Here is a 20,116-nt window from a genome sequence, read left to right on the forward strand (position 1 = left end):
TTTTTGAGTGTTGAAATATGGTAACCCTAAAAAAGACAAGACTACAACAGAGGAGATTGGCCCAGGTTTAAGGAACAAACCTGTATATTAAGGATTGTAGTATCCAGAGGGGTGAGAAAACCTGCTTAATCTAGATGTTGCCCAGTCTAATAGGGTTGAGAGTTTAGACTGCATGCTTATATTTTATTTTATTTTGGTAACTAACTCTGACTTTTTGCCTAACACTTAATATCACTTAAATTTTATCTTTGGTTGTCAATACATTTGTTTAACTGTTTATCTTTACCAGAGAGTTTGCCTGAAGTGTTTGGTAATCTGGTCAGGTTTGCAAAGGCTGGTGTAGGCCCACTTTCCATTGATGAAGTGGTGAACCAATTAATGAATCTGCACTGCTTGTCTTGAGCAGTGCCAGACAGTATATTCCTGAGGTACAGTGCTGGAAGCTGGGGGGATTTGGTTCTGGTGCCTTTCTCTGAGTGATTCATGAGTGACTCTGGGAGCATTCATGCAATCTAGCTGGGTGTGGGGCTCCACATGCTGTTGTGTTGAGTGATCACAGCACCTGGAGGGGTTTGCTGCTGGTCACTAGCAAGGCATTGTGAGAGACAGCCCAGCCTGGAGAGAGTTAAGAGGGCACAATCCCAGGTTGCACCCTGGGGGTCCTGTCACAATCTTGTCCGTGACAGCTGTGATACAGACTAATTTTCCTGCCCAAAAGAGCTTACGTGGCAATCCCTGCCATTCATTATTTCTGGAGTTAGTTCTGTTCCATGTGAAATCTCCCTTCCTTGTCTTTGATAAGTGCCTTGGTGGGAGAGGGCACAGGGGATGGGAGCAAGAGAACTCTGTACCGCTGTCGTGTTTGGCTGGAGACTGAATTTTCCATTCTCTAAAATGGGTCTAACAACATCTCTCTTTCCCCCCAGGAACATTGAGAGAGCTTGGAAAGCACTCGGAGGTTCTAGGCTGAAGGACACTATGTACATTTCAATGATTATGATATAGCCTAATGTAGCATTATTGCTGCATCCTCAGGCTGTCTTTGTCTTTTATGACTCACCAGCATGACGTGGATAGGGCTGTTATCAATGAAAAGCCTGAACAGAGTCCATTGATTTCAGTATAAAGACTCCCATTGAGTTCACTGGGTCATGGATGAAGCCCAAAGTGCTGAAGCAAGATGTAGGAATTTAAGTGAATTTGTTATTAAGCAAACTGTTCAGCATGTTTAAAATACCTGTTTGTGTGTCATTTAGGTGATGACCTGAAAAGATCATGTCTGAGGTACAGGGAACGGTCGAGTTTTCTGTGGAACTACACAAATTCCACAATGTGGATCTCTTCCAGAGAGGGTAAGTTTGGAGCTTCCATTAGTTTTTAGCTGCTTGTATAATGCCTATTTAAGGAAAGGACCTAGACTCTGAAATAAGTTGCTTCCTGCTAATGCAGTTATACTTCATGTAATCTGGTGGTGGTGAGTATCATTAGTCTTTCCTCGCAGTCAAGGAAGCTGAAAGCATGTTATTTCCTCTTATCTGTAAAGTCTGACTGCCTGAATTATAAAAACAATGTGTTTATAAAACTAGATCAAATGGATTTAACCAGCTGCTTAAGCTTAGGCACAGTGACTGCTTTAACTCTCCTGGGTTAGCGCTGATCTTCCAACATGAATGACAGTTGTGCTCCGTGTCTTTTCCTTCCTGCTTCATATTAAATAATGCTCACTTTGGGGTCATAAATGTAGTTGCTCTATTTTCCTATAATGGAGTTTAATGGAACTCTACTAATTCACTTTTAGAATTGGAACACTGAGTATTCGTTACATCCTGTATCTAATATTTAGAAGCTTTGGTTCTATTAACCTCCATGTATTATAAGCCCACTGTGGTTTTAAAATCAATGCTTCAGAAGAAGGGGTGACTTCCAGTAAACTTATTTAACTTTTCCCCTGGACTTTGCCTGGTGGTAGAGGCATGGCAAATATGTGGCTACTAAATGGTGGTAGTCTCTTCTAAAGATTGCATGGTGACTGGGCTTCTAGTGGCTATTATTAGATCACAGGTGTATTCTGTGATTTCTTTCATCAGGGCCAGGGACCTATATTGAAGGTCTGCTCAAGGTTACCAGTGGAACTGGATAGGTTCAGACAGCCCTGAGGGTGTGGACTTTGTTGCTAATTGACTATTCTATTGCGGGTCTGCTGGAATATTTATTTTTTGTCAGTGAGTTTTCATATACTGACTCAGAAATGCCCTCTACCTAGCTGCAACTCCACCCCCCCATGTCAGTGGATGGCAGATGACTTGGATATGCAGGTAACTGATAGTGTTACCTGAACTGTGAAACTGCTCCAGGTGTAGGATAGTTTAGCTAATCAGAGCTGTCTCCACCGGAAAATGGAATATAATTTTTCATAGAATCATAGAATATCAGGGTTGGAAGGGACCTCAGGAGGTCATCTAGTCCAACCCCCTGCTCAAAGCAGGACCAATTCTCAACTAAATCATCCCAGCCAGGGCTTTGTCAAGCCGGGCCTTAAAAACCTCCAAGGAAGGAGACTCCACCACCTCCCTAGGGTAACCCATTCCAGTGCATTTTTCTTACTATGATGAAATGTTCAGTGAACCCATGAAAAATTGTTCCCATGAAGCCCCTGAAATGGTCAAGGTAGCATGAAGGCCATATGATCTATAGCAGTAGGTGCTGATTAAAACTAAAACACAAATCAGTATTGGATAGATACCTATTTTAGATTGGAACCAAGAATATACTTTTTTTTTTCTGCCAAGTTATGCACTCTTGAGAAATGAGGACCAGATAGCACCAGTTGAGTATCAGCATAGCTCCACTGAACTTAAAGCAGCTGCATCTCTTCATCCTATTCTTGGCCCAGAGAACAATGTTTAGAGCCCTTATTCTCGAAAACAGCCTTGACTATACCAAAATCTAACTATTAGGAAGAGAGCACACATGCCTTTTAATCAAGGGACTTGATTCAACTTAATCACAAAATGGTTTAATCTGCAAGGAGTTTATTGTGTTCTGTACATTTTAGCTCTCTCTGCAATCTAAATACTAAGATAGGTGAGCTTGAATGTCTGGTATTTGATGATGATGATGATGATATAATAGGCATCACAGAAACCTGGTGGAATGATGATAATCAATAGGACACGGTAATTCTGGGGTACAAAATATATAGGAATGACAGAGTAGGTCGTGCTAGTGGGGGAGTAGCACTATATGGGAAAGAAAGCATACAGTCAAATATAGGAAAAATCTTAAATAAATCAAACTGTACCATAGAACCTCTATGGATAGAAATTCCATGCTCGAATACTCAGAATAGAACAGTAGCAATATACTACCGACCGCCTGCCCAGTATGATGACAGTGATTGTAAAATGCTCAAAGTTTAGAGAGGCTACAAAGACAGAAAACCCAAGAATGAGGGATTTCAACTATCCCTCTGTTGGCTCGGTACATATCCCCTCAGGATATGTTGCAGAGATAACATTTCTAGACACCATTAATGACTGCTTCGTAGAGCAGCTAGTCGCGGAACTCCCAAGGGGAGAGGTAATTCTTTATTTAGTCCTAAGTGGAGCACAAGATCTGGTCCAGAGGTGAATAGAGCTGAACGACCAGGTAATAGAGACCATAATGTAATTAAATTTAACATAGTTGTAGTGGGGAAAACACTGAAGAAACCCACCACAGTAGCATTTATCTTCAAAAAGGGGAACCACACAAAATGAAGAAGCTAGTTAAATGAAAATTTAAAAAGAATAGGCACAAGAGAGAAATGCATGCAAGCTACATGGAAACTCTTTAAAAACACCATAATAGAAGCTCAGACTAAATTTATACCCTGAAGGAAAAAAACAGAGGACCAAAAAAATAAAATAAAAATGCTACCATAGCTAAACCACCGAGTAAAAGAGGCAGTTAGAAGCAAAAATACATCATTTGAAAACTGGAACTCAAATCTTAGTGAGGAAAATCTAAAGGAGCATAAACTCTGGCAAGTCAAGTATAAAAGTAGAATTAGGCAACCCAAAAAAGAACTTCAAGAACAACTATCAGAAGACAGAAAAGCTAGCAAAAAAATTAAGTACATTAGTAGCAAGAAGCCAGCCAAACAATCCAGGGGGCCACTGGACAATCGAGGTGCTAAAGGGTTACTCAAGGAATACAGAGCTCCTGCAGAGAAGCTAAATGAATTCTCTGCATCAGTCTTCACTGCAGAAGATGTGAGGGAGATTCCCACAGCCATTCTTTTTAGGTGAAGTATCTGAGATGCTATCCCAGATGTCAGTAAAGGTGGTCTGGGAACAACTTAATAAATTAAAAAGTAATAAGTCACCAGGACCAGATGGGATTCATCCAAGAGTTCTGAAGGAACTCAAATATGAAATTGCAGAACTACTAACTGTGGTATGTAACCTATCACTTAAATCAGCCTCTCTACCAGATGCCTCGAGGAGATATAATGTTTTTTAAAAAGGATCCAGAGGCAATCCTGGCAATTACAGGCCAGTAACCCTAACTTCAATACCAGGTAAATTGGTTGAAACTATAGCAAAGAACAGAGTTATCAGATACACCATATATTATTGAAAAGTCAGCACGACTTTCACCTCACCAATCTATTAAAATTATTTGAGTGGGTCCAGAAACGTGGACAAGGGCAATCCCAGTGGATACAGTGTATGTGACTTTCAGGAAGCCTTTGACAAAGTCCCACACCAAAGGCTCTTAAGCAAAATAAGCAGTCATGGGGTAAGAGGAAGGTTCTCTCATGGATCACTAACTGGTTAAAAGATAAGAAACAAAGGATAAGAATAAATGGTCAGTTTTCACAATGGAGAGCGGTAAAGAGCAGGGTCCCCCATGGATCTGTACTGGGATCAGTTCCATTCAACATATAGTAGAACCTCAGAGTTACGAACACCAGAGTTACAAACTGTCCAGTCAACCACATACCTCATTTGGAACCGGAATACGCAATACGCAGCTGCAGAGACCCCTCTCTTCCCCCCCCCCCAAGGCAAATATAATACAAGACTGTGTTAAACATAAACTACTAAAAAAATAAAGGGGAAGTTTAAAAAAAAAGATTTGACAAGATAAGGAAACAGTTTCTGTGATTGTTTCATTTAAATTAAGATGGTTAAAAGCAGCACTTTTCTTCTCCATAGTAAAATTTCAAAGCTGTGTTAAGTCAATGTTCAGTTGTAAACTTTTGAAAGAACAACCATAATGTTTTGTGCACAGTTCCGAACATTTCAGAGTTATGAACAACCTCCATTCCTGAGGCATTCATAACTCTGAGGTTCTGCTGTATTCATAAATATTCTGGACAAGAGGGTGAAGAGGGAGATGGCAAAGTTTGCAGCCAAAACAAAATTGCTCAAGCTACTTATGTCCAAAGCTTTTTAGTATTTTTCACTAACCGATCGGTACCAAATGACCAGGAGAGAATCTGAAAGGCTTTCGTAGGAAGATTACATAAGAACATAAGAACGGCCGTACTGGGTCAGACCAAAGGTCCATCTAGCCCAGTATCCTGTCTACCGACAGTGGCCAATGCCAGGTGCCCCAGAGGGAGTGAACCTAACAGGTAATGATCAAGTGATCTCTCTCCTGCCATCCATCTCCACCCTCTGACAGACAGAGTCTAGGGACACCATTCCTTATCCATTTTGGCTAATAGCCATTAATGGACTTAACCTCCATGAATTTATCCAGTTCTCTTTTAAACGCTATTATAGTCCTTGCCTTCACAACCTCCTCAGGTAAGGAGTTCCACAAGTTGACTGTGCGCTAGGTGAAGAAGAACTTCCTTTTATTTGTTTTAAACCTGCTGCCTATTAATTTCATTTGGTGACCCCTAGTTCTTGTATTATGGGAATAAGTAAATAACTTTTCCTTATCTACTTTCTCCGCATCACCCATAATTTTATATACCTCTATCATATCCCCCCTTAGTCTCCTCTTTTCCAAGCTGAAAAGTCCTAGCCTCTTTAATCTCTCCTCGTATGGGACCCTTTCCAATCCCCTAATCATTTTAGCTGCACTTCTCTGAACCTTTTCTAGTGCCAGTATAACTTTTTTGAGATGAGGAGACCACATCTGTATGCAGTATTCAAGATGCGGGTGTACCATCAATTTATATAAGGTCAATAATATATTCTCCGTCTTATTCTCTATCCCCTTTTTAATTATTAATAACATCCTGTTTGCTTTTTTGACCACCTCTGCACACTGCGTGGACATCTTCAGAGAACTATCCATGATGACTCCAAGATTTTTTCCCTGATTTGTTGTAGCTAAATTAGCCCCCATCATATTGTATGTATAGTTGGGGTTATTTTTTCCAGTGTGCATTACTTTACATTTATCCACATTAAATTTCATTTGTCATTTTGTTGCCCAATCACTTAGTTTTGTGAGATCTTTTTGAAGTTCTTCACAGTTCTCTTTGGTCTTAACTATCTTGAGCAGTTTAATATCATCTACAAATGTTGCCACCTCACTTTTTACCCCTTTCTCCAGATCACTTATGAGTAAGTTGAATAGGATTGATCCTAGGACTGACCCTTGGGGAACACCACTAGTTACCCCTCTCCATTCTGAGAATTTACAATTTATTCCTACACTTTGTTCCCTGTCTTTTAACCAGTTCTCAATCCATGAAAGGACCTTCCCTTTTATCCCATGACAACTTAATTTATGTAAGAACCTTTGGTGAGGGACCTCATCAAAGGCTTTCTGGAAATCTAAGTACACTGTGTCCACTGGATCCCCCTTGTCCACATGTTTGTTGACCCCCTTCAAAGAACTCTAATAGATTAGTAAGACATGATTTCCCTTTACAGAAACCATGTTGACTTTTGCCCAACAATTTTTGTTCTTCTACGTGTCTGACAATTTTATTCTTTACTATTGTTTCGACTAATTTGCCCAGTACTGATGTTAGACTTACCGGTCTGTAATTGCTGGGATCACCTCTAGAGCCCCTTTTAAATATTGGCGTTACATTAGCTATCTTCCAGTCGTTGGGTACAGAAGCCGATTTAAAGGACAGGTTACAAACCCTAGTTAATAGTTCCGCAATTTCACATTTGAGTTCTTTCAGAACTCTTGGGTGAATGCCATCTGGTCCCGGTGACTTGTTAATGTTAAGTTTATCAATTAATTCCAAAACCTCCTCCAGTGACACTTCAGTCTGTGACAGTTCCTCAAATTGTCACCTACAAAAGCCGGCTCAGGTTTGGGAATCTCCCTAACATCCTCAGCCATGAAGACTGAAGCAAAGAATTTGTTTAGTTTCTCCGCAATGACTTTATCATCTTTAAGCGCTCCTTTTCTATCTCGATCATCGAGGGGCCCACTGATTGTTTAGCAGGCTTCATGCTTCTGATGTACTTAAAAAAACATTTTATTACCTTCTGAGTTTTTAGCTAGCCGTTCTTCAAACTCCTCTTTGGCTTTTCTTATTACATTTTTACACTTAATTTGGCAGTTTTTATGCTCCTTTCTATTTACCTCGCTAGGATTTGACTTCCACTTTTTAAAGGAAGTCTTTTTATCTCTCACTGCTTCTTTTACATAGTTGTTAAGCCATGGTGGCTCTTTTTTAGTTCTTTTACTGTGTTTCTTAATTTGTGGTATACATTTAAGTTGGGCCTCTGTTATGGTGTCTTTAAAAAGCGCCCATGCAGCTTGCAGGGATTTCACTTCAGTCACTGTACCTTTTAATTTCTGTTTAACTAACCCCCTCATTTTTGCATAGTTCCCCTTTTTGAAATTAAATGCCACAGTGTTGGGCTGTTGAGATGTTCTTCCCATCACAGGGATGTTAAATGTTATAATATTATGGTCACTAATATTCCAAGTGGTCCTGTTATAGTTACCTCTTGGACCAGCTCTGCGCTCCACTCAGGACGAAATGTAGAGTTGCCTCTCCCCTTGTGGGTTCCCGTACCAGCTGCTCCAAGAAGCAGTCATTTAAAGTGTCGAGAAATTTTGTCTCTGCGTTTCATCCTGAGGTGACATGTTCTACAAGGGGATCTCACTAAACTGGACAACGGGGCAACAAAATGGCAGATGAAAGTCAATGTTGATAAGTGCAAACTAATGCACACTGGAAAACACAGTTCCAACTATGAATACAAAATAATGGAGTCTAAATTAGCTGTTACCATTCAGGAAAGAGATCTTGGAGTCATTGTGGATAGTTTTCTGTAAACATCTGCACAATATGCAGTGGCAGTGAAAAAAGCTAACAATGTTAGGAACAATCAGGCAAGGGATAGGGAATAAGAGAGAAAATATAATGTCACTAAATAAATCCATGGTACGCCCACACTTTTAATACTGAGTGCAGTTGTGGTCCCCACATCTCAAAAAAGATATATTATAATTGGAAACATTACAGAGAAGGACAAGAAAAATGATTAGGGGTATGGAACAACTTCCATGTGAGGAGAGATTAAAAAGACTGGGACTTTTCATCTTAGAAAAGAGATGACTATGGGGGGATATGATAGAGGTCTATTACACCATGAGTGGTGTGGAGAAAGTGAATAAGGAAGTATTGTTTACTCCTTCTCATAATGCAAGTACTGGTGGTCACCCAATGATATTAATAGGCAACAGGTTTAAAACAAACATAAAGAAGTACTTCTTCACACAAGACATAATCAACCTCTGGAACTTGTTACCAAGGTATCCTGTGAAGGCCAAAAGCATGAGCGGGATCAGAAAAGAATCAGATAAATTAATGGAGGTTAGGTCCATCAATGGGTATTAGCCAAGATGTTCAGGATACAACCCCATGCTCTGGGCATCCCTAAGCTATCGATGTCCAGAAGCTCAGACTGGACAACAGGAGATGGATCACTCCATAATTGCCATGTTCTGTTCATTCCTGCTGAAGCATCTGGTACTGGTCACTGTTAGAAGACAGGATACTGGGCTAGACGAACCATTTTTCTGACCCAGTATGGCCGTTCTTTTGTTCTTATGATTTTCTAAAGGGCTGAATGTTGGCCCAACTCTCCTCTGAAAGTCATTGACTTCAATGTGAGCAGAGTTAGGCCAACAGTGAGTGCTTTAGAAACAACAACTTAAATAAATACAAATACTTTCCAAAGGACAAACCAAGAGGGTTCTGGTAGGCCCTTCCCCACAAAAGCCCAAAGGCATCTGTTGTTAATCAAATTCCATTAAGTAGTCAAAATTGTCTGTTCCCTAAATAAATGGTTAACATTCAAAACTACAGTAAGTGGCCTGGATGATCAAGAATGTCTAAATAGAAAATAATCAGGATTCTTTGTGTTCCAGGCTTGGGTACTGGGGACCAGTCATCAATAGGTTACATGCTTCAAGTTGTTTTTTCTTGGTGAGATATTTGCAATTAATACTAATGTTCTCTTACTCAAAGGCACAAACATAAGTATTAGTATTTATAGACATGAATGGTCACTTGTTGATTTGTAGACAATACTATTGTGAAGAGAAAAACACTTTTTGTAGAAACAAAAGTCTCGTGCTGATGTTTGAACCTAGAGTTCTGAAGGCTGAGTAATAAGTAATGCAATTTCTAGACGGAAAAGCAGTTTTTAGTTTCTCCATCCGAGTTCTCTCCATCATCTGCTGCTTAATGACTGGTGACAGATATTTCTCTAGTAAAATTAGCTAGCCAATTCTGATCTTCTTTAATAGACTAGGAAATAAAATTATCCCTGTCTGCTAGAGATCAATTAATTGATTTGTCTGGTTCTGTCAGAAGCAATCCTTCTGCACCTTTATTCTTGAACTGTTTTAAAACCTATTTGATGGATTTCCATACTTAACCCCCGCCCCTCCCACCGATACTGGCAAATCCACAGTATAAATAACTTTCTGAGTGACTGAGGGGGAAGCAAAGGTCACAGGAAAGGTGAGCAGGTGCCTTGATAATACTAGAATTCTGACACTGATATATTTTTAAAACACAGTGAACATGAAAAGAATGGTCTGGGAAAATGATTGAATTAATTCACAATTAGTCCCTTGACTTCTAGAATCGAAGGCCAACGTTTGAGAAACAAAGAGAAGCATTATGATGAAGCATTCTTTTTTTTTGGTAGGCGGGGGGTGGAGGGGTGTTATCAGGACCCAATGCAAAGCTGTAGTCTGGCTCCTTTCATAATTAATATGATGACTGCCGTGCCGGGTCTGACCAGTGGGCCATACTATTCAGCATGCTATCTGTGACAGTGGCAAGTATCAGCCACAGGCAACACATTCATGTGTGACTTGCTAGGAGACTGTATCCCATCTTGGCAGATGATTTAGCCTCAAGAATGCATGTGTGTTACCTGCAGTGATGTGATCTACTTGGCCATTGAAGTCATCAGCTCTTAGGACAGAATCCAGCAGCACATTTCCTTAGCAACATAGGCCACCTTGAGCACGTTGGACCCAGCCTCTGCTTGTCACACTAGCTCCCTACAAGTTCAAGGTCTCAAATGTTATTTTCAGAGGTCAATGGTATGAGGCCAGAATATGGAGAAGATTGCCCTTAGAGGTCCAGAGCAAGGACACACCATGCCACTTTGTGTTCTTAGTGCAAGGTTCATTTCTTCACCACCACCATCACTAATAAAAACACACAGCACAGAACACAAATGTCCCATCCCTTCTTGGCAAATGATGACCTGGCCTCAGTTATTCATTCCTTTGTCATCTCTTGGCTGGACTGCAGCAATGTAACCTTCTTGAGCAGAAAGCTTTCAGCACTTAAAAAACTTCAGCTCTTACAGAACACCGTGGCACATCTTCTGAGCCACATCAGACCCATTTTCCGTTCCATATGCTGGCTGCCCCTAGAATACTGAATCAGGTTCAAAGTCTTGGTCCTTATTTCAAAAGTGCTTCAATGGCTTGGACCCGGTTATCTTAAAAAAAAAAAAAATCAATGAAAGCTCTGGGATTAAGACCACGGTTGACAACGTCAACTTTCTACCATATGAGTAAATCTTGTTTTGTGCAGGAGACAGAACCTTGTCAGGTACTGGTTCAAGACTGTGGAATGAACTTCCTCACCACTACATCACAAACCTCACCACCTTCCACTCCAAGTGCCAGGCCTTCTTGACCTGCCTTCTCTAATCTAAAGACATTGCTGTGTGTGTGTGTATAAAACAAAACAAACCAGAGCACTCCACTGCACATGCTTTTCCCCCTGTGGAGAGGATGACAGAACAAACATGGGACCGATGTTAGTTACATTGCTTAATGCTCTACTGGAAGGCGCTCAGATGCTACGGTGAGGAACATGGTATAAGAACTCACACAGAATAGAATAAGAAAGCAGCGGTTAACAATTTGTGTATCTTTAATAAAAAGTTAGCCACTAGAGTGCCTTATAAAATTCATGGTATTTTAAAACCCAAAAGTAAAGGGAGTTGGATACATTAGTGAGCTCATCAAACGTGATGATGCTAGTTGAATAAACTAATATTGGAGAGAGTACTAGTAGCTTTCCAGTGCTCCTATAGCCTGATTTTTCAAAGGTGCTGAGCATTCACTAGGCCAATGGAAACTACATGTGCTTAGCTCCTTTTGGCAATCAGACCACTAGGACCTTATTCCAAACCCATTGACTTCAGTGGACTTTGGATCAGGCCCTTTGTGCTTTGGGTATGTGTGTTCAGCATCTCAGAAGCTCAGGCAGGCCCCTAAACAAATGTTTTCAAATTTGGGTACCTAAGTTAAAGAGTGAGGCGTCTGTACTGGAGCTCAACACAAGCCAACTCGTGTGATTTGAATGCAGGTTTTGCATGGTACTTTTCTTAAAGCCCCAGCTCCTGGCATCAGATGATGATGGGTAACTCTCAGCTTTCCTTTTTTTTAAAGTAAGTTTTGTAGCATTCGTGGTTGAAAGAGAACCTTGCAACTGTGAGCCAAGAAGGTGGGGGAAAAAAAGGACCCCAGATTTATTACTTTTTAAAATCACATTTTTAAGCCAATCTTGTGATTTTGAAAGCTTGAGATTAGCAGTACTGCTGGCTATTGAGATCTCATTGATTGTCTGTTAAGTGGTTTGAGATCCTTACATTTACGTTGCAAAGGATAATGGGTTTTTGCTTTTTTATTAAACAAACTCTCTCTCATTGGTAAACCATGCTGGAAAAGCTGAAAGTCGCCACCCTTTCTGAAAGCTTTTGCTGATGTCCACACGCTCTCCTAAGAAAGCCAGCTTGACCTTGTAATTGGCTTACCAAAGACCAAACGCTGCTCCTGGAGCAACAAGATGGTTCCTCCTGTAAGGAAAAAAAAAAAGCCCACCACAATCCAAGTGACATTTACGCTGCTGCTTTAATGGAATCCTGAGTGAATTGAGTCTGAAAGAAGCTTCAGGCTCACCTAATATGATTTACATTTTTACAGAGGTACACGTTGAACATTAGCTCTAGCTCTTACTTTGTAGAATTACAAGAACGTATGTGTCCCCATTTGGGGATCACGGTGTGCGTGGGGGACGGGAGGTGATGCCAAGCCAGCAGCCTCACAAAATGATCCCTGTTTATGTGCGGCAACATATTGTTACTTAAAGTGAAGTGAAACATGTTTACACATTAAGCTTAACTGGAACAAGCTGGAAACAAAACACCAACACAAGCAGTCAGTGCATTTATTCTGAACGGGAAGAGAAATGGTGCTGATGATTGTAACTAAATGAGCAGTACTGGTAATGAAATAATTCTGAAGTGCTTCGGAGAGATCCAGGCAATTGCGATGGAATTTGAGGCTATTCCTGGAGTTGGTATGTGAGGATAATACTGCTGCTTAGCAGTTATTTGGCACTTTTCCTTTCCGAAGCACTTCACAACTGCTAACTAATTGAGGCATGTGAAGTTATCTGTGTTCAGACTGTGTTGTTACCTTGTTACATGCGGCACATATCTCAGGGGAGAGAGCTGCACAATCACCAGCAACAAATGGAGCATTTAAATATAGGCTGAGCTGTTAGGAAAAACAGCTGGCCAGATCCTGGGCCTGGGCCCCTTTGCACCGTTCGGAGGGCACAAATAGAGAAGAGAGCTTTCCTTCCGTGGTAGCCAAAGAGTCTCTGATGGGGGGAGGTGAGGGGGACTCTGGGGGTGGCGTAAAGCTATATAGCCTCCTCTACCCCACTCACTCCACCCCCTGGCACATTGGTCTTTCCTGGATGGAGGGAATGGAGTCATTATATAGACACTGTTTTCTGGCAATCCACGGCCAATGCAATGGTCCTTAGGTAACTGCTCCAGCTAGCATCGCTTAGAGCAGACTATAGGGTGGTTTGGGGCTTAGCACCTCCTTTTCCTTCACCACCCTGGTTCCTGCACCAAGTGCAGCTTTGACCTTGCTCAGGATAGTTACTGTGCATCTTCTTACACACATCTTGAAAATAAAATATTTATGTAATGGTGTGTTAAAATATTTCTAGTTTTAAGAAAAAGCGTCTCACACTTTTAATGATCTTTATAACTCTCAATAATATTTCTAAAACACAAATAATTGTGGGCCAATTTTTCAGACTTGGGTCTCCAAAGATAGGAACCTATGAGCGAGCATATGTTGGCTCCTAAATAAGGACACCGATATTCTGGTCATCTAGAAGCACCTATTTATTGTATAGATTCTCTCTATTCATTTCAACTGAAATTCTCCCCAAAGGTGCAGATCCTTGGTAGATCAGTTATGCTTTGTTGAACTGAAAATTTTATCAGCTTTCTTGACAGTGATCAAAGCCTTTCTCATGTTCCTGAGTATAATAAATTTAACTTGAGACCCTCTTCCTGCGATATTATTTAGTAAGCTTTTATTTTATATATTGTATTAATAAAAAACAGGTAAAACTCCTTCCAGTTAAATGTCAAGTGCTTTGAAAAACATCTTGTAATGATGAATTGCTAGTGTTATGGGTTGGGACAGTGAGCTGGCTTTTGAATTCATGCCTGGTAAACACTGAAAGTTTGGCTAAACCCCAAAGATATCAGGGTATTATTTTTTCAGAATGTGTCCAACCATTTTCATCTGACAGTTCTTAACTTTCATTCAGTAAGAATAGTATATACGTATAATAGTATAGTTCTGAGGTCCAGAAGGAGGTGAGAGGCAGAACAGTTGAAAGTCCCTGGGTAAAGATAAAAGGGGTAAAAAATAGGGGCGACATCACGGTAGTGGTCTACTATGTACCACCAAATCAGGTAGAGGTGGTGGAGGAGGCATTTATAGAACAAAAAAACAGAAATATGAAAACTACAAGACCTGGTAGAAATGGGGGGGCTTTAAGTACCCAGACATCTGTTGGAAAAATAACAGCAAAACTCAAACTTTCCAGTAAGTTCTTGGAATGTATTGTTGACAACATTTTGTTTCAGAAAGTGGAGGAAATAAGGTGGAAAGACGTTTTTCGATTTGATTCCGATCAACAGGTAAGGACATGTGATATGCTCATGTGACCCTTGACTCCATCTTGGGCCAGTAACTTTCCACAAACTGGGGCTGTGGTCTTTGTTTGGGACAGTGAAATTCCATGCACATTGCAGAGGATATAAAAGACCCCTGAAACATCTCCATTTTGTCTTCATTCCCCTGGACTGAATTACTAACAAGGGCACTCTACACAAGGAGTTCTGATGATTCCCAATCTGTTTGAGTGATTCTAGAGAGACCTTTGCAAGCTAGTAGTTTATTCTTTTATTCTATCTTTGCTACAAACCTGATACAAGGGCTTTGCAATCACTTGTATGTAAATGATTCCTTAACCATTTATAACTCTCTATTTTTAAACATATTATTAAACCTTTAGTTTTAGTTACTGAAGGATTTGCATCAGCGTGATTATTGGGTATAATCTGAGTTATGTATTGACCTGGCTAAGTGGCTGATCTGTTGGGATTAGAAAGACTCTATATCTGATGAAATTGGTTTTCAATAACCACTCATCATGAAGTCTAGTGTCTAGGTGATGAGCCAAGGGCTGGAATGCCTAAAGAGACTGCATTTTGACTTCTTGTTAACTATTGTGGAGATACAGAAGTTCACTTTTGTTACTGGCTTGGTATAATCTAATAGAATAACCACCAGTTTGGGGTGAGTCTACCCTGTTTCTCAGTAATCTGTCTTGAATCTGGTGTTCTCAGCTGGGACCAGCTGAGGCACAGTGGTATGGTATCCAGCTTGAGACACTGTTAAATGAGCCTGATTTTCATAGGGGGGATACTCAGCACTTTCTGAAAATCAGGTCCCTTTAAGGGGTCCCAAGTTGGACAGCCAAAAGCATGACTCCCTGCTGAAAATGTAGGCCTTTACACTTATCTGAGGCTAATACTTGTACTCTTGTGTAACAATAAAGTCCACTTTGAGAAGGATACAATGGTGTTAAAATTATTTGGTACATACATTGCAGACAGTCACAGGGCACAAGTGAAAAAAATTGTCCTTTATCCTTGTATTGTGGAGCTTGAACGTACAGTATGTCTAGATCAAAGACTTTTTTTAGCACTTTAATTACTTAGAGTGCTTGCTGCTTTGGCAGTAGATTAACAAATGCAGATCAATTCTTCCATCAATCCATGTCCATTTTGTTATTTGAGAACATCCATTCATCTGCAGGGCTAACATCTGCCAAGAAAAGGTATTACAAACAAAAAGCAGGGTAAAAAATGAACTGTTCTTGATAATCTTCTGCACTCATTTGGCTATGCATGATAACTCTTTATGGAGATGTCCTGTAACAAATGAGAAGTTAGTTTATAATGGAACAGAAAATATAACTGCTCAGGGTGATGTTTTCAGCTAGTCAATAACAAATGCTGAGGATGTCAGGAATTTTATTTTTGTTGTTGACTAGTTTCAAACTGACTCTGGGGATGAGATATTCTTGGGACATATGTTTCCTGTTGGTAAAATAAACAACATAAAGCAGTGGAGGGAAATATTTTGATAGAAAACACGTAACAGCTGGGCAGGTGTACGGAGGCCTGCCACTCACTGTTCAGCAGTGCCTCCTTGTGGCTCATCTAGGGAATTAGCTCCCCACCGTCAGCACCCCATCGGGTGGTCACTCACTCTGTGGCCCCTCTCTGGACTGATCGGGAGCTGCAGTGCCTCTCCTTCATGGCTTAGTCCTCCGGCCAAGTCACAGTTGTCCTCCCTTTCTAGGGATCTCACTAGAGTCTGTCTCTACACAGTTTCTGGCAGTCTCCATATCCACTGTGCAGACTGCACCATTCCCACACTGGCTTGAAGGGGAACCTAGGCCCATACCCTACACTGGGTTCCAATTCAGGGCCGCTTGAACCAGCATTCAGGTCTATTCTCTCAGCCCTTACTGCTCCTTGCCTGGACTGCTTTCTATACTCCTATTACAGGCTCTTACTCTCCCCCCTCGTATCAGAGGGTGTGACTGCAAGCTTCCTCACTGCACCCCTCTTCTCTCCTCAACTCCTAGGCTTTATAGGGAATGTCTGTACAGCAAAGAAAAACCCGCAGCTGGCCATGCCAGCTGAGTCAGGTTCGTGGGACTTGGGCTGCGGGGCTGTTTCATTGCTGTGTAGATGGCTGGACCCTGAGCCCCGTACCCTCCCATCCTGCAGGGTCTGAGAGTCCAGGCTCCTGCCCAGACCCAGACATTTACACAGCAATGAAACAGCCTCACAACCCAGGCCCCATAAGCCCGAATCAGCTGGCCTGGGCAAGGCCTGGGTTTTTCTTTGCTGTGTAGATATACTGATAGAAGCCTTACCTGTTCCTCCCCAGGTGAGCTCCATTTTCAATTGGTATAATTGCCTCTTAACTTCCCATCTGGTGCAGCCTATGGCTAATTGGTCTCTCCTGCCACCTTAACCCCTTCAGTGCTGGTGTGGGAGGAGCACCCCTCACAGGAGGAAACTGTGTGTGTGTGTGTGTGTGTGTGTGTGTGTGAGAGAGAGAGAGAGAGAGAGAGAGAGAGAAAAAAAAATATGGGAGGAAGGGTAGTTAGTGGGTGGATAAGGAAGCATGGATAAATGATTTAAGAAATGTGAAGGATAAACCAGACTCTCAATAATGGATACAATAATGAAGCATTTAACATTTGGAACATAATTAGGAATTAATTCAAGTGGAGAATGGTTTTTAAAATACTGTGGCTAACCTCACATAATTAAAAATTAACTTAGTTCTGCTTGAGATTGGACTCCACATCTATACACACATAACACTTGACAATATGTTTGAGGTGAGTAATATTGGGATAATACTTCCCTATCTCATAGGGTTGTTGCAAGAATAAATACATGAAAAGACTGAGGCAGTCAAATACTATGGTAACGGGGGCCATATAGGTACCTATCATCTATAGTAATTTCCCTCAGATAATTTACTTGATTGATTCGGCTTAATTTTCCCTCATGGAATGTCCATTATCGGATTGAGTTTCCTCCGATTTCGTCATTGTTTTAATCTTTTAACGATTTTTATTTTACTTTCTGAATTGAACACAAACAGTTGACAGTCAGCATTTGATGCTACTGTTTGAAATCTGGGCCTTGATGTGTGGTTGTGATTGGTCACAAGGTATCGTTTCTGTTCCCTGATCGGATGAGTGTAAATTACAAGTAGGAAGAGAGCTGGAAGAAGCTGCTAAGGCTATGACTCTCTCTCAGGAAGGGGGATGAATTTAGGGACAGGTAGCAGATAAACAGGGCAAAGCAATTTGTTTTCTTTAAAACAATTATTAGTCTCTTCCCCTCTAGGAAAGACAGGTCTTAGGGCATCAGTCTTAAAAAAAAAAAAAAAAAATCAGGCTATTGTCAGATTCATTTGGCAGATGAGGAGTTACATTGAATTCATCTGTCATTACGTTGGCACACACAATTTGCAAGTGCAAGCCCAGTCCTGAGAGAGGCCAGATGTGGGCCAAACGGATTTGGTCCAAGATACTCATCAGACTTGTATATTTGCCTCTGGGCTAGGGTTTTGGGAGTCTGTATCCCCATTGGGTGTCCCATCCCATATAAAATATATCATGTGTATTCTGTTTACTACTCTGTCATCAACACCATAGATGTGGATACAGAGTAATTAGGCATGCATGGTCCTAATTGTGAATGGTGAGGTCATATCTATCTTAGGTACTTATATGACCCTGGTTATTGGGCTATCTAATTGCCTCATAACCTAATGGATTAAATGTAGTTATCCTCACAAGGCCTCTGGTGGAGGGCTGTGTTATTACCCCCATTTTACAGAAAGGAAACTGAAGCACAGAGTAGCTGAGTGACTTGCTCAAGGTCACATAGGATGTCTATGGTAGAGCAGGAAATTGAACCTGGGTCTCCCGTGTCCCAGGCCAGAGTGCTAACCATCCTTCCTCTCTGTCTCTCATTTACCAGCCTCTTTAAATTTCGCTGTATGTGAATAGTTGCTCTTGTGAGTCTGAAATGTAGCTTTTCATCAACATGTGTGTGGCTGAAACTCAGTAGTGCAGATACTCGCTGCAAGTGAAACAAAAGGGGAGGGGGAAGAGCACCGCTGAAGAAGATTAATTTTAAATTGGAGTCAATACCTTTGGGGATGTGGATGTGGGATTTGCCCGGTTCTGCTTTACAATAACACTGTTATATTTAATGGTTATATTTAACTCTGGGTGTCCTGTTCATAAAGAGCTATTTTCTACCACCTTTCTCCAGACTGAGCAGTATCATAGAATCATAGAATATCAGGGTTGGAAGGGACCTCAGGAGGTCATCTAGTCCAACCCCCTGCTCAAAGCAGGACCAATCCCCAACTAAATCATTCCAGCCAGGGCTTTGTCAAGCCGGGCCTTAAAAACCTCTAAAATAAGGAAGGAGATTCCACCACCTCCCTAGGTAACCCATTCCAGTGCTTCACCACCCTCTGAGTGAAAAAGTTTTTTCCTAATATCCAACCTAAACCTCCCCCACTGCAACTTGAGACCATTACTCCTTGTTCTGTCATCTGGCACCACTGAGAACAGTCTAGATCCATCTTCTTTGGAACCCCCTTTCAGGTAGTTGAAAGCAGCTATCAAATCCCCCCTCATTCTTCTCTTCTGCAGACTAAACAATCCCAGTTCCCTCAGCCTCTCCTCATAAGTCATATGCCCCAGCCCCCTAATCAATTTTTTGCCCTCCACTGGACTCTTTCCAATTTTTCCACATCCTTCTTGTAGTGTGGGGCCCAAAACTGGACACCTCACCAATGCCGAATAGAGGGGAATGATAACATCCCTCGATCTGCTGGCAATGCTCCTACTTATACAGCCAAAAATACCGTTAGCCTTCTTGGCAACAAGGGCACACTGTTGACTCATATCCAGCTTCTCGTCCACTGTAACCCCTAGGTGCTTTTCTGCAGAACTGCTACCTAGCCATTTGGTCCCTAGTCTGTAGCAGTGCATGGGATTCTTCTGTCCTAAGTGCAGGACTCTGCACTTGTTCTTGTTGAACCTCATCAGATTTCTTTTCGCCCAGTCCTCTAATTTGTCTAGTACCTTGCTCTGTGAGCAATCCCATTGAAGATAGTGGGGCTAGCTACAAAGTAAAATACTAAATGCATGTAATGGTGGTAGAACCTGTCCCTTAGGACATTCAGTAATTCCGCAGCATTCCTTGGTGATGGACTAGTTCCACCACAGGATGCTTTTCCATCGAGAGAGGGATTCTGGTCACTGTGAGATGTAGTTGGATCAGGACTCTTTCTAGTGGTGAGCCCCAGCTGCTAAGACATCCCTGCCCACACCTGTCTGCCTTGTGCACTTAAAATCTCCCTCTGCTTGTAGTTCCCAGCCTCGCTTCAGGCCAGAATATAGCACGGGGAAGGTTGTCCCTCATGGCTGTGGCATGGAACCGTGCTTCATGCTGGTTATTTAGACTGTAAGCTCTCGAGGGAAGGGACTGTGTTCTACTCTGTGTGTACAGCAACTAGCACAATTGGGTCCCCATTTGCAGTTGATCCCTAGACATGTCTGTAAATCAACACCATTAATAACAGTATGAAGTTTGGTGGCTGCAGTGGCCCAGAGCTTCCCTTCTGCTCAAAGTGGGTAGGTGCACACTGCAGTGCT

At 41.4% G+C, this 20,116-nt stretch overlaps 1 protein-coding gene across 1 annotated transcript in view; it reads left to right on the forward strand.

Moving 5' to 3' along the window:
• The first annotated feature begins 1,275 nt into the window (after nucleotides 1-1,275).
• Nucleotides 1,276-20,116, forward strand: part of FAM135B (family with sequence similarity 135 member B) — a 252,805-nt gene continuing 233,964 nt past the window's right edge. The window contains exon 1 of the mRNA XM_054017181.1: nucleotides 1,276-1,352. Within this exon, the coding sequence (XP_053873156.1) occupies nucleotides 1,276-1,352 (77 nt within the window). The remainder of the gene's footprint in view (nucleotides 1,353-20,116) is intronic.

Source organism: Malaclemys terrapin, chromosome 2 (genome assembly GCF_027887155.1).
Source record: "Malaclemys terrapin pileata isolate rMalTer1 chromosome 2, rMalTer1.hap1, whole genome shotgun sequence".
In the NCBI taxonomy this organism is placed as follows: domain Eukaryota; kingdom Metazoa; phylum Chordata; order Testudines; family Emydidae; genus Malaclemys; species Malaclemys terrapin.